At 36.8% G+C, this 14,844-nt stretch overlaps 1 protein-coding gene across 5 annotated transcripts in view; it reads left to right on the top strand.

The window, feature by feature from the left end:
• Diaph3 (diaphanous related formin 3) overlaps window positions 1-14,844 on the top strand; it is a 471,820-nt gene that overhangs the window by 311,469 nt on the left and 145,507 nt on the right. For all 5 annotated transcript variants that reach the window (XM_031361487.1, XM_031361488.1, XM_031361490.1 and 2 more), the window contains one exon: window positions 1,850-2,014. In XM_031361487.1, the coding sequence (XP_031217347.1) occupies window positions 1,850-2,014 (165 nt within the window). The remainder of the gene's footprint in view (window positions 1-1,849; window positions 2,015-14,844) is intronic.

Genomic DNA, 14,844 nt, shown 5'->3' with positions numbered 1-14,844 from the left:
TTTTGTTTTTTTTTTTCTTTCTTTTAAACCCAGGCTAAACTCCTATCTGTAGTACAAAGGCTGCCTCAGACCACCAAGCACTAAGATTACAGATGTGAACCAGCATACTAGGTGTAGACATTTTGTCTAAGTGGAATTTAGAAGTCGACACAAGGACATCTAGTTTGGGTTCTCCTTTGAGATGGTGACAATTATTCTTCCACTGTCCCTTAAAGAGGAGACTCAGAACACTAATGTAGTATGCCTTATTAATGTAAGCAGTTATTCTGCTCTATCAGACAGTAGTTTCAAGCTTCTAAGGATTAATTTGGCTATTTGGGCAGCTAGCTTTACTGTTATTTTGGGCAATTCCCGTTATTCAAAGCTGTCCTTCATTTCCTTTTGGAGAAAATTGTTTTATACATAATAATGATAAGAAAATTAGCTTAAAAACCTCCTGGCTGTTAGGACAAAGCCATGTCATTTCCGTGGCCTGGCTCCGTCATCCTTTCTATCCTATCTTTCAATGTAATTGCACTGTTTCCTAAGTGTGTGCAGACGCACTTCTGATTTTTCCTTATTCACGACCTTCCCTCAAAACCTGCACAGTACCACTGCTTTATTTTATACTCTTTGACAAATGAATTCTTGACAATGTACATTTCTCCACATGTTGGAAGAAAATTAGTAATATTTGTGCATTGCCTATTGTTGAAACTCAGCCTTGTAAGTAGTTATCTGGGCAGAGAAGGACAGGTATGCAATCACCCAGAGATCCTCACTCAGCCATGCAGTTTCTTTTTAAATCCTTGTATCTCAACTATGTATCCACGTGCGTGTGTGCGCGCAGCTTTGTGAATAGAATACCCATGACATTTTACCAGACTTTTGAGCAGACCTTTCCTACCAAGGTTGAAAGAAAATATTGGTACAAGTGTCCTTAGGCTGTGTGATTCATACACAAGAGTCTTTCTTCAAAATACGATTTTATATCAGATTTTCTTAGTAGGTTGGTTTTTTTTTTTTTTGAAGTAAAGGATAGCCAGTTGTCTGTTTTCAAAATATTATCTATTACCAGTGACATACTATTCTCATATTACTGTACTGTCTTTCAAAATGATTTGATTTATATTATCACAAATTTATGTCAGAATAATTCTAAATATCTCCACATTTTCCTACTGTTTATTTGTGTATGCAAGGATAAATTTTTATCAAGCAATATGTAGAAGAAACTATAAAAGAATATTTTAGAAAAGAATTTAAAGCGTTAGTTTAAAAATTCTGGCTTATACTGAGTAAGTGAGCAGTTACAATATCAGGTGTTTATGTGTATTCCCAAGAGCCTGATCACTTTTCTAGGCAAGTTATTAGAACTGACTGTCTCCACACTGTGCTACGGTGACCCTGTTCCTCCAGGGTTAGAGCTAAGGCTGTTGAGGCGGGGAGATGAAGGCCTTGTGTACAAGCAGTGGTTGTACAGGCGCTCTGCATTGACCTTAAGTTGTTCAATTCAACTGTTTTTCCTCCATGCCCATATTCTAATTGCTGAGTCTCAGCTGCTGAACTAGAATCATTTACTTCACAAGTTGCATGGCATAAATTATTGTGATAAGTTGGAAAAAAATTTTTTGAACTGAACCATGAAAGACAGATATTAAATATATAAATATTCATTTGGCTATTTGCCATAATTAATTTGAAATTCTATACCAGTTTCTTTGCTTTGTGCCTTAGAGAAGACTCTCTGATAGCAGTTTTTAAGTTTGGAAGATGGTTGACGAAAAATTAGAATCAAATATGGAACTAGAAATGTTTTCATATAAAGCATTGCTTTGTAAATTTCAAAAGTCCTTAATTTAATATATACAGCTTCGTTATCAGTGCGAAAGAGCAGTATGAGAAACTCTCCACGCTGCTGGACAACATGACACAATTGTACCAGAGTGTAATGTGCTACTATGCTGTGGACACGAAGAAGGTCTCCGTGGAAGAGCTTTTTAATGACCTGACCAACTTCAGAACTTCATTCATGGTGCGTGGAGATTCTCCCTTTGTTTTCTGAACAGAGCTCTTGCAATGGTTCTTTCCCATTCTCTCAGTAGCTGTGAAATTTAATTGCTTTTTCTCGTGAAACCTATCGTTTCTGGTGTTGCTTTAAATTTTTCAAATTTTAAAACTGTTGAAAAATATGTAGTTTGTTCTCTTTCGGGTCTTTTTTAACATGTAACTGTAATCAGAAATTTTGATTGAAAAAGTGACAAATTCTGAAGTCTTTCATAAAGGCCCCCTCCTGGCTGATTACAGGGCACATTATAATAACTTTTTGGCTATGAATTTGCTTCTTTATTCTTAAGATCAATTTGTATTTTGTGGTATAATTTTACCAAATTCCATGCAGCTCCATTGAAGCTTTTTTCCCCTCCTGTTTTAATGCATTGTACAATAAGCCCCCTGCCATTTCCCTTTGAGTAGGTTTTACATTCCTACAGTTGGCTTCAGACGCTTTAATAGGGAGGTCAGGTCTTTGAGGTCGAATCCTTTCATTTAGGTATTAAAAAGATCTTTTGAAAAGTATTAGCTGATTAGATGGGGGAAAAAACGCACACACACACACATGTTAAAGTGAGAAGGTATTGTTGCTTCCCTTGGGAGACAGGGGATACTGTTTTGCAAGGGAAAAATTGTTATTCTTAATAAGTGGGGAAATCATTTTTGTATTTCAGCACACGTTTTGTGAGGATTAAGAAGTTTTGAAATATAAAGCAAAAGAAGATTGGGTTTAGAGAGCTGCTTTTTCATCTCAGGCAAACTTTGTTGCTAACTTTGCTGGACTCAGTTACAGTCACTTAAAAATGATTTGATGAGCTTTCAAGGAAAACCCTCCATTCACTTACCAACACTTTTCATTCTGTTTACTCTGAAAATTCAGGGGTCCTTTCAATTGTTTTTATTACTGGATATGTTGTATTCACTTTGTTTTCTTGTGATACGTATATGTGTCACTTTCTGTATAATGCATTGTGTTGAATTATCTAATGCATTATGAGGCACCATTGTTCATAGAAATAAACTTTAAAATGTTTCCAGTTTGAGAAAGGTAAACTTAGATTCCAGAAAGACGTTAGCACTACTTTATTTGCTTGCATTGATGGATTCTGCAAGTAAGTGATGGTTTATTTTGTATTATGTGAGGAAGGATAGTGCCAGGTCCTTGGTCCAATTCTACTGCTGAGCTGGCAGGCTTCCCTGGAGAGAGCTTTCTGTGTTTCAGGCCACTCTGCCATCCATGTTCAGTGCCTAACGTACTGCTCCTTCTGAACTTAGCTCCATCCCCTTCCACTCACTGTCCATACTTTCATTCTGCTAAGGTTTGATTCTGTCTGATTTCTCCTTATGTGTCTAATACAATCCATCACTTAAATTTGTGAACTTTGGTTCCCAATATCTGTGATCAGTGGATGCCATGCTTTAATGCCTAATGTATTCATTGTCAATCACTTTGCACACTCCATCTTCACTTATTTAAACTTCGCCACAACCAATATTTATACTCAGTACCCTTTGCCCATCATTCTACAGCTAGCCAGAAGCCAGTGTGCTGGCCTATGTGTTCTGTCTCCAGATTTGTACCATGCGGGGCTAAATTGTGCAAACTATTAAGTGTGTGTTATCTAGAATACTTTCAAGTGGTACTAAATTGATATCTAGCCTCTACTTCTAAAATAAAAGTGATGACCAGTTTCACTTGTAGTAATTTAATTTGTAATGAATTTATCTGAACCATTTTTGAAATTCCTTTGCTTTTGAACTGAAACAATTAAAAGCTAGCACTGTAGTATACTGTTGACCAAGTTACATCATCTCTCCTAAGTATTTCTACAGTCACAACGAAGTTGTGTAGATATTATTCTTCAGGTTTATATTTCTGTTCCATAAGAACCTTGTTACAATAGCTAAAGAGGCAACATCTGTTACAGATTGCTGCCGCAAGCCATGTAGACCAAGAGGGGAAATTTTCAAGACCTTGTAGCTTCTGTGAATAGCAGCTGTTCATTTGACAGTGCTTTAATTCAGCCATTTCAGACCAACAGCTCTCACATGGGAGTTAAGGTTTCCTTGCTGTCCTTTCCTTCCACAAGAACGCTCTGTACTTACTGGGCATCAGTCTGTTTAGAGCTACTACTGATCCAGCTTTTCCAGAAATGTGGGCTAAGGTAAGGAAAGATGTAATTTTGTTCAGCCTTAACAAATGTAATTGTTGTTAGCATCAACAAGAGGAGAAAGGCACAAACACATCAGCGGCTGAGCACTGGCTTCTCTCTAGGCTCTGGATTGCATGGGCACACTTAGTCCCAGGGAATCTTCACAGTGCTTTGTGAGCTCCAGTTACCGGCAGAGGGAACTGACGTGGGGAAGCCCAGACTCTTCGAAAAAGGGCTTGAGCTTTGAGAGGAACTACGTGTGATTCCCTTGTTAACAATTGTGTATGGCTTGTTGTGTCAGGCACAGGGGAGGTGTGTGCTATGGAATCTGTGTAGATGTCAAAGGACAATTTGGTGGAGATGTCAAGTCTTTCCTTCCACTACATGGGTCCTGAGGATGGAACTCAGGTCATCTTACTTGGCAACAAGCGAGCCTGTGCCTCCTGGAGCAACTCATTCCCTGAATCCTGCACTTTCAGTGGCTTACAGCGAGCGCCCTGCTGCTCAGTTGCTAAGGAAGTGGAAGTTATTACACTTAGGTTTTGAGGTTGTTGTTTTGGCTTTGCCTTCTTTTGACAATTTGTTAAATAGAGCACACAGCATACCTAGTTTCTTTATACTTCCCCTTTCCATTGATGGAAGATACATTTGTATGACTTCTTTGCTTCCAGAATATAAAATGTACTCTCTTAAGTTTGAGGACAGTGACTGTGAAGCCTGACTGGAAGAGGGAGAAAATGAAGGTGGGTGGGGAATCTGCCTTTCTGTGGTACCTTTTTGTGGGACAGCCTCAAGCATAAAGGTAGGATTGGAGGTGCTGGCTGAAGTGACTGTAAACTCTCAGCTCTGCCAACTGCTGGCCTGGCAGGCATCAATCAGCCTTGCAGCAAGTGCTGCTCAGGCCCTCTTACTCTACTTCCCAGAAGTACTCTTCGTGGGCTTCTACCAATCTGTCTGTTACTAGGACATAATAAGCTTTCACCGTGGGTCATTTGTATTCAACATGTTATTGTTGGATCCTGCTCATGACCTCATACCCTTCCTTATCTTATTCAACAGCAAAATCATATTCATGCTTGCCTGTGAGTTTTAGCCTGATTTTCTTTTGCCCTTGTCAGTATAGTCTTGTAATGGAATGTGCTCCAGGCTGCTCTGTATCCTAGAAGAGGTCTGTGCCCTGGTTTTACTTACCTGGTCTGAACTGCAGGATTTTATCTTGAATGCTTTCATTATCCTGGTGTTGCTTGCTTTTCAGTGACAACTCCTTTGCTCTTAGTTCTCCTTCCTCAAAATTATTAGTGCATTTCAACTCTTTCCATGCCCAGAAGCAGTGTCTCCTGAGTCCCTTCATATTCTGTTGAATGCCCACTTAGAAAAGACGTCTGTGACTCCCTTCTCTGTTGACCTTTTGTTGTGTGTCTTTTAAGTAAAAGGATTCAGAAAAATTAGACATGCTAAAAAAAAATCTGTGATTTAGTGTTTCCAACATACTTGAGGACTATGAATTCTTTAATTGTTCAGCATCAGAAAATTCATATAGAGTAGTTTGTGTGTGTGTGTGTGTGTGTGTGTGTGTGTGTGTGTATGGAGCTTTTGAACACAAGTGATTCTCTGAGCTTGCACTGCACTGAACATCCATTTCGAATTCATAGTGTGTAAGAAACTGAGATCTGAGATTCCACTTGTGGTTAGGACTTAAAAGGCATCCAGAAGCAGACATTGCCTTGAAGTTATTACTACCATATACCTCAAGTTAGGGAAGTGTTATATTTTGCCCTTTTCCTGTTTATGTATGTCTACAGATGTGCCAGATTCTGTAGTTAGTGTTTGCTAGTCCGTGAAACTCATTTGGATTTCTACCTTAGTAGTAAAGCACTTGCCTAATGCACTCAAGGGCCTGGGTCCACGACACTGGGAAGAAAAGAACAAACAAAATCCATTGTGCTTCTTCCTTTATCTCCCATGCATATATAAACCTCCTCCTTGAATTGCATGTGGTGGCAGTCTGGAGGTGGAATGGTTTTTTCATATTATAGGTGCTTAGAGAATTCTTCATCTGAAAGACTCTACCCTCATTTTTTGTCTTCCATTGTCAGATTTAGCTGTTTGTTTCACAAATAGGAAGGGGTTGATGGTTATGAGCAGACTCTAGCATCTAGTACCATTTTTTGAAATGTCTTTGCAGATTATTTGTGACTAACTTGCAAGTTACTTAACCTTATTGAGCCTGTTACCTGTCAGTAACTAAATGGAGTGAAGTTAATGTCCAAATGCACATGAAACCATACAACAAGCTAGCTCTGTGCAAACAACAGATACAGTAACCTCTTTCTCTGTAAGAGTATTGGAATTATGGGTTTCTCCCCCCTTTTTCCATACCTTGAGCAGAATAGATACCAAATTTGTGTTTAGCTCTGGCATTAGGTTATTTTTTACAGGTTATTGCTTAGGTTTCATCCAATTAAGACTTGCCATTCATAGTTTTGGCAAACATCAATTTAGTTGATTTTTTTTTTATTTAATTGAAATATGTATAGTGAACCAATAACAAAGCAAGAATAACTCCTAGAATTCTCCTGTATCTTTTGGTCAATTAAAATTTGCTTTTCTCTTGAATTCTCAGTCTAAGGGAGTAAACTGTTATTCCAACTGCTACTACTCCATCATCCGATGAGAAGGCATTTTGCTGGGGCTTTGTTTGTTTGTTTGTGTGTTTTGTTGTTGTTTTTTCAAGGAGAACACAGCCTGTTTTAGTAGGTAAATGGTTTAAACCACAGAAATGTGATGCTTGTCATCTCTGAATGCCATTTGTGCTGACCTCTATGTGAACTGACTAAACAACAGCAGGAGGGCAAAGCACTGAGCATGTCCTGAATGCCTCTTGAAGCTTGTAGACTGATATGTTTTATATTGTCAGGGGCAAAAATATCATGTACAAGTCTTATGGTGGAGTGTTGAGCCAGCCTCTGTGATTATAATAGAAGGCATCTTCAACCCATGCATATTTTGGTGGGCTTACAATTTCAAAGTTGTATTTGGAGTCTGTTCACATAGGGCTTCTGTCTTCATTAGCACCTTTGTTATTCTGAGATCATCCTTGGAGCTCTCTGGCTTCCCACACAGAAGAAACTATTCTGAGCTTTCCCCTCCTCTTCTCTTGGTGTCTGCTTTATTCAAGTTAGTGTGATCAATCCGAGTTGCTTAGATTTTGACTTTGCAACTTTGAAAATATTTGTGATGATTTCCTAATCATGATTCTTTAAGTTTTCACAATGAAAACATACCCAATGTAACTTTCTTGAACTCTCTTCTTTACTGAGAAGATTCATTCTTACTTTGCCTTACTCTGTGGAATGATAATACGTGTATTTGACAGTCTGGTTCTATATTTTTAAATGATTAGTAATTTGTATTTCTCTTAAAGAAGCTTTTGTTGGGTTGTTCAATGAAATGGAAAAACAAAAATTAAAGGTTGGCTTATTTTGAATAACAATAACAGCATATATACATAGTATTAGCACACACTAATTCATGTAACTGAAGACATACATTATAAACCAGCAAAGTGCAGACAGAAATGCATAAACTAGCTTTAATATCTGTACATCAAATGTAACCCTCTCTTTCGCTTCAAATACATGCAAAACAGGTCCAGACATACAGAACAGTTGGGGAGGATTGATAAGGGTGATGAACTACAAAGGGCTGACAAGCAGGCTCATGAGATGCATGGGGGTTTTAGTTGGGTCTTTCCTAAGAGAGGGAATTAAGAGGTGCTTAGCAAACTGCTGTCCTGTGTGTGGCCTACTTTCCCAGCACTCTGTGCATGCCATTCTACCCATTGGTTTGTCAGGGCTTAGGCTTATGATTGAGAAAGAAAAGGAACAATGTATCACTTCAAGGAAATATGGACAATATGGACAGTCAAATCATATTAGAAAGAACCTCATAAACATATCATGCTTTGTTAAAGACCCACTGTGCTAATTGAAGTATTTTATTTACCTCAGAGCTTTGCAAACCAAGCCATAGCAAACTTTGAAGAGTCAGTAAGGTTGTGAGTGGCTAATGAGTAGTTTACTCACTTTGCTGAGGCTGTTTAGAAGAGAGGAGCTGGAGGAGGAATTAGGTAATCAGGAGCACCTGCATAGCCATGGGGCTATTTTAGATTTCCACTTAGGGGTATTTGTCCTTTGTCATGTTGTACTGGAACAGAATGACCAGTGCCAATTCAGTCCAAGCGCTGAATTTTTCCCACTCACCTGTCGCCTTGGTAGCATTGTAAAATGAGTCTTGGTAACTCTAGAACAGAACCACCAATGGGATTAGTTTTACAAAATAGGATTTATTTAGTAATGAACTTACTCAGATTGTTGATTATTTGTTTTACAAGGGGAAATTTCCTAGCTATCAAGAAAAATAATTTATGTGAAACTAAGAACCACATGCTTTTGAATTCCTAACAAATTTTGTGAGTATGTTTTTGAAGTATTTCCCTTCATGGTTCATGAAGAATGTTGCAAAAGCACAAAAATGCTTTTTTTTCATATTAAAATATTTTCTTTTCATTCGGGAAGATGAATCCACCAGGAGTTTTTGAAAGTAGTCCTATTTCCTTGACATGAGGCTAAACACACCGAAGTAAGGCATTCACTGGTGATACATTAGAGCCATAGTGTTTGTTTCCTTAGAGGAAACTAGCTTGCTTCTGACAATACCTAATATTCACTCCTAGGAAGCGTGGATAGGTAACTTGAGTTGATGCAGTGGGAGACACAAGACAACAAGTGAATACTCGGGCAACAAAAATTGAGTTCACTGAAACCTGTGTTACAGAACTGTAATACATAGTTGAGAATATATAAATGTTTCAAGGAAGAAAATTGAGTGGACAAGGCTTTTTATGCTTTTTTCAAAATAAGTTTTCTGTAGTTTTATGTAAAAGATATAAGATATTAAAATAGCTTGAAAAATTTAAGATATAAATATAAAGCTATTTACTTAGTCTACATAGAAGTGAAATAATATATTTTCTAAAGTCAGTACCTATGTTTATTTATACTTAATCTGTGACTTTATATTTTATTTTTATAAGATTGATAAACAAGCAAAATAATATATTGCTTTCATTTGGAATTAAGCATTCCTCATATATAACTTAAAACATTACCCAGTTAACAGTCATTTTACATTTACTCTCAAATTTTAAATTATATATATATATGTATATATATATACATATATATATATATATACACACACACACACATGCACACACTTTAACTTTCAAAAACAGCTGAAGCACTACTTTGAGGAACATGTAGGTAAAGAAGCTAGTCTCTTTTACAGAATAAAATCCCTAAGAACATTAGATTTAGTAATATTAAAACAATGTGCGTACATATGGAAATTGAGTCCTTAGAAGAATAATGGCTAGACATGAGGTTGAGAGCTACATCTTGCCTTCCATATTTAATTCATTGCGACACCTTCCCTGCCAAGTCATCCCGCCTGCATTGGATGCTTCCACTTCGCTCCCATTCAGCTTAGGGTAGCATCCTATTCCAGCATCTCTGAATAGAAACACGTTCTCATAGGAGCTATGAAATATGGCATTTTCCTAAGGCTTGAAAGAAGCATGTAATATTGACAGAAGCTAGAACATGGGTCTTCATGAGTCGTGACTGAATAAATGTGTTTTAGGCACTGTAATGATTACATGCTCATGAAAATCATATTTAAAGTTAGTAATATAATAAAACAATATTTGTTTCCACTCTGTAGGCCTTCCATTTATAGTAAGGAAGTGATGTAAAGCAAACATATGAATTAATGTATTTAATTCTTGAAATAGCATCATCTATTATCCTTTTTACAGAATCGATCGAGGCAATGTCAGACATTTCTTAAGTGCCATATAGTCATTTAAGTAAAATATGATTTTAGATTTCCATCTCATTAGACTATACTATCATTCGATTATGTGAAAAAAACTCAGATTTTTTTATGAAAAGTAAGTTTATAAAAATCATCAAATTTCATATCTTGTATTAACAGAGACATATTTTATCTTGTAACTTTCCATACAAAATATATGTGAATGCTTTCTTAAAATTATGAGTATCCAATTACTCTCATTTAATCTTATAATTTAAAACATGTGTCTAAGGTACCCAAAATTATATTAATGTAGATGAGCTACAACATCCTATAAAATGAAATGAGATATTATTCAGCCCCACACTATTAAACACCAAGGAGAACTTTGCTCATCAGGCAAGTATTAAGTGAAGACTCTGGGTGATCGATCCTACAATAATTCTTCCAACTTCCTTAAGGCTTTTACAGTTTTCTTACCAAGCTTTCTCAGTAATCCAATGAGACATTTTCAAAAATTAGTAAGTTAAGGAAATCTCCAGGGGCAAAAAAGATTAAAGAGAAAGAAGGAAAGTGGAGTTGCCAGGGGCAGTGACGTTGGAGATCACGGCTTGTGAAGGACATTGCATAAAGCTTTCAGAATAAGCATGGGATGGGGCAGGGCTGGGGTTAGGATTAATCTCACCCAGGTTAGAAAAAAAAAAAATTCTGTGGTTACTTACAGAAGAAACAGAACAGGGTGAAACCCACTCTCCAATTCTCTAGCACGTGCCACTAAGTAGAGATTAAGGAGAATGAATGAACAATACAATTCAAAAAAGTTCCTAAGGTGTTTCCAGGTTAAGAATCCACAAATAGAAATACCATCTGTAACACACAAAATAAATAAATAAAGTAAAACTCAAATCTGTATGTGGGCCTGGAAGATGGTTCAGATGGAAGATGGTTTGAGAGTGTAAACTGTTCTTACAGAGGACGTAAGTTCAGTTCCTAGCAGCTACTTTTGCCAGGCAAAAGTTAGCAGTAACTCCAACTTCAGGGGGATCCAGTGTTGTTGAGCTCCATGAATCCACAAGAGCATCTAGATGTAGATGTAGATATATTCTGTGAATAAACCACGATGCCAAATACAAACCCCCTTCCAAGCGAAGAACAAGATATCATTCCAACACTTCCATGGATATTTGTTACTTCTGGTCAGCAGAGGAGGAAGCCAGTAGAAAGTGTCTCCATATGGTGAAAGAGTGTAGCTGTTCTCCTCCTGTGGAAGAGTCTGACAAAGCAATAGCAGAGGTAGGCTATTTATGAAGTATCAAAAAGTAAAAAGTGTGTTTGGGTATCCTGTTGTGCATGTGTCATTCAGTGGACAACCATGGGTGTAATTTTTTGCCTTCCAGCTTGTTTTGGACAGAGTGTATCTTGTAGAAAGGTTGAACACATTGGGCCAGCTGACCCAAGAACTTCAAAATTTTCCTCCTATCTTTGCTTCCCAGTTCCCAGGGGAAACACTGGGATTACAGATGCTGTTCCCTGCATTTCTCACAGGAGTTCTGAAGATGGCCAGCCTTGTGGGGCATTTGCTTTAGCCACTGAGCCATTTCAGCAGCCTCTTTGAAACGGAGCTTTAAAAACAGATTGGCAGACGTTTTCTCAACAGGCCGGGTAGTATTTCAGGTTTCAAGGATATATTACTCAAAGTTAGTGAGTTACTTAATGGTATTGAGCAGCATAGTTTCATGAATATAGCTGTTTTCCCCATAAAGCTGTTTATAAGATTGTGATCAGCAGCATATGGTTTGTTGTCCCTTATTTACATTATTTACAGAAGTTTTTTTTTCTTAAGTTAGACTCATGAGGCACAAGGCATATGTAAAAAATAAAATGACCTATAAAATAAAAGTTAACTTGCATACAAAGGGAGACTTATACAACAGAGGTATCAGTTGAAAAAGATCTGAGGTTCAAAGACTGCTGGATAGTTGAAAGAGAAGGAAGGGAGGGAGGAAAGGAAAGGAAAAAGGAAAGGAAAGAAGGAAAGGAAAGGAAAGGAAAGGAAAGAAAGGAAAGGAAAAAGGAAAGGAAAGGAAAGGAAAGGAAAAAGGAAAGGAAAGGAAAGGAAAAAGGAAAGGAAAAGAAAGGAAAGGAAAAAGGAAAGGAAAGGAAAGGGAAAAGGAAAGGAAAGGAAAAAGGAAAGGAAAGGAAAAAGGAAAGGAAAGGAAAGGGAAAAGGAAAGGAGAAAGGAAAGGGAAAAGGAAAAAGGAAAGGAGAAAGGAAAGGAAAGGGAAAGGAAAGGAAAGGAAAAAGGAAAAAGGAAAGGAAAGGAAAGGAAGGGTATGAAGTAAATTCAGGGCTTGATTGTTTGTATAATAAAATGAGTAAGATCATATACAGGCTAGAAGTATCAGGTGTAATAAAAGCTGAATTGTAGGAGAGAACTACTTCAAGAAGTACACATAAAGAAAAAAATGGTAGAACAAAAGAAATATATAGAAGGGATAATCCAAGGTAGGACCAAGAAGAATAGAAATTACAAGAATGTTTAAGAGACAGATTACATTAAAAAAAAAGAAAGCATGGGCTTTTACAAATTTGTTACTAATTTGGCAGATTTACAGGACCTGCCTAGAGCCATGAGATGTAGAAGTCTGAATTGACAACAGCTGCTGTAAGGCAAGAAGTCCAGCAAGGCAAAAGGAAGGCGTGCTGATAACAACGTGCACTTAGTGCAAATGCTGTTGCTTTCTAAGAATGAAAAGCTACTTCACCCAAAGCATACACATGTGAGATGTGCATGTGATAGCCCCAAATGACAATGTCAAATTATTTTGGCTTTGGTTTTGGTTCTTTGAAACAGGGTTTCTTTGTGTAGCCCTAGCTGTCCTGGACCTCACTCTGTAGACCTGGATGGCTTTGAACTCAGAGATCCACCTGCCTCAGTCTTGAGTATTGGAATTAAAGGGGTGCACACCCCACCTGGCTGACTATGGAAATATTGATAAATTCTGTGGATAAATCCTGGATATAACATTATACTGGGAACATTTGCCAGTTCTCCTTGGTTATTGTTAAGTCAGATGGAAAGATGCTAAAGACATGAAAGCTTTGGACACTCGAGCAGAGAGGCTGGTGTGGATACAGGTACACAGCACCCAAGCATCCATTAAGGAACATTCACTTTACTAAAGCAATTTGGAGCAATTATTGAAATTGTTTGCCTGACACTATGAAAGCAAGCTCAATAAATTTCTAAGTATCAGTTTTATTTCTTGATCTCATTAACATGGAATTAAAATTTTTAAACGATGAACATTTTAAAGTGCCATCATTTTATAAAAGCATTTAAATGGCTCCTGTCAAGAATAAGATCATAGGAATAAATTTACAAAAAGATTATATGTCTCCAGCTCAGAAGATTCACAAGCATTGACCTTAAAGAACTAAATGCTGAATTGTCAAAAACAACTTCAAACCTCATGAAGTACAAAAAATACCTTTCATGAAGTACAAGTGGTACCTTAAAGATTTGCAGGAGCCATCAATGAAGGAGAATGCTTATGTAAAGTTTAAGAACTATTGTTTATGAATAAAATGTAAATGCTGTTGGGATTATAAAACAAATTGACATGGTCATGGTATACAAAAATCTAAATATCTAACAAGTTTCTTTGATAAAACTCAACAAAAACGATAAAGGAAAGATAAAAAGCAGATATAATAGGCAATTCACAAGAGAGAAAATAAATACAAATTACTTTAGAATTAAATAAAATGATGCATCAATAAACTAGTAGCCAGAGGATTAGAAGATAAAACATGATGTAAAACCACCTACACTGGCAAGATTAAGACTTGTGACAATGTGGGTGTTATATAATATGTAGGTCTCTGCTAGAGGTGGAAGTGTATATGGACATACCATTTGAAAGCAGCTTGGTGTCTTCTGTTGAGGTCAGTGAAGTTCCAGTCTTCAGGTTCATCACTTCCACCACAATTTGAGAGAGGAGTGACTTGTAGATTTTTATGACTATACTTCACACGTGAAATAATATTTACAGTGTGATCCAGCAGGACAGAAACAAATTGTTGGTACATAACATGACATACAATACATAGAAAAACTTTGTATTAGCCTCAAGCGTTCTTTCACTTAAAAACTGCCTGCCCATAATTTTATACACACACACACACACACACACACACACACTAATTTAGGAACCAGTTAATGACAATCACCATTAAAGATCTCTTACATATGTGTACCTGGTATATGCACTGTTTATATTCACATCCCTATTGTCCATCATAACCAAATAGTAGAAACAACTTAAAATCTACTGATAGAATAAATTTAATAATACAGGTAATATAAATGAAGTACAATTTACATCTAAAATTTCAGATTAGTACTATAAACAATTTTTGAAAGAAAAAAGTTATTAGTTAAAACAAGTGATGCTGAAAATTTTGTGAAATTCAAAGATAATATTTATAATAATATTAATCACAACTCATAAGGCATTGCACTCTGTCTGACATGTCTAAATTTTACACACAACAAACACACACACACACACACACACATACACCTTCATGCATTCACAAACTTGTTTAAATTTACTGGCTTTGGAGCACTTTGATTTCTCTGAAAATATGGATGTAATGTTATAATAAATATTTGGACCTTTTATGAAAGGATTGTTTTAACATCAGTTATTTTACAAAACTAATTATAGGTGAGACTAGCTAGGACCTCTGTGTTTCCCCCAGGAAGTCACGTATTTGC

The sequence above is a fragment of the Mastomys coucha genome, unplaced genomic scaffold (genome assembly GCF_008632895.1).
Source record: "Mastomys coucha isolate ucsf_1 unplaced genomic scaffold, UCSF_Mcou_1 pScaffold9, whole genome shotgun sequence".
Lineage (NCBI taxonomy): Eukaryota > Metazoa > Chordata > Mammalia > Rodentia > Muridae > Mastomys > Mastomys coucha.
This window is presented reverse-complemented; position numbering and strand designations above follow the sequence as displayed.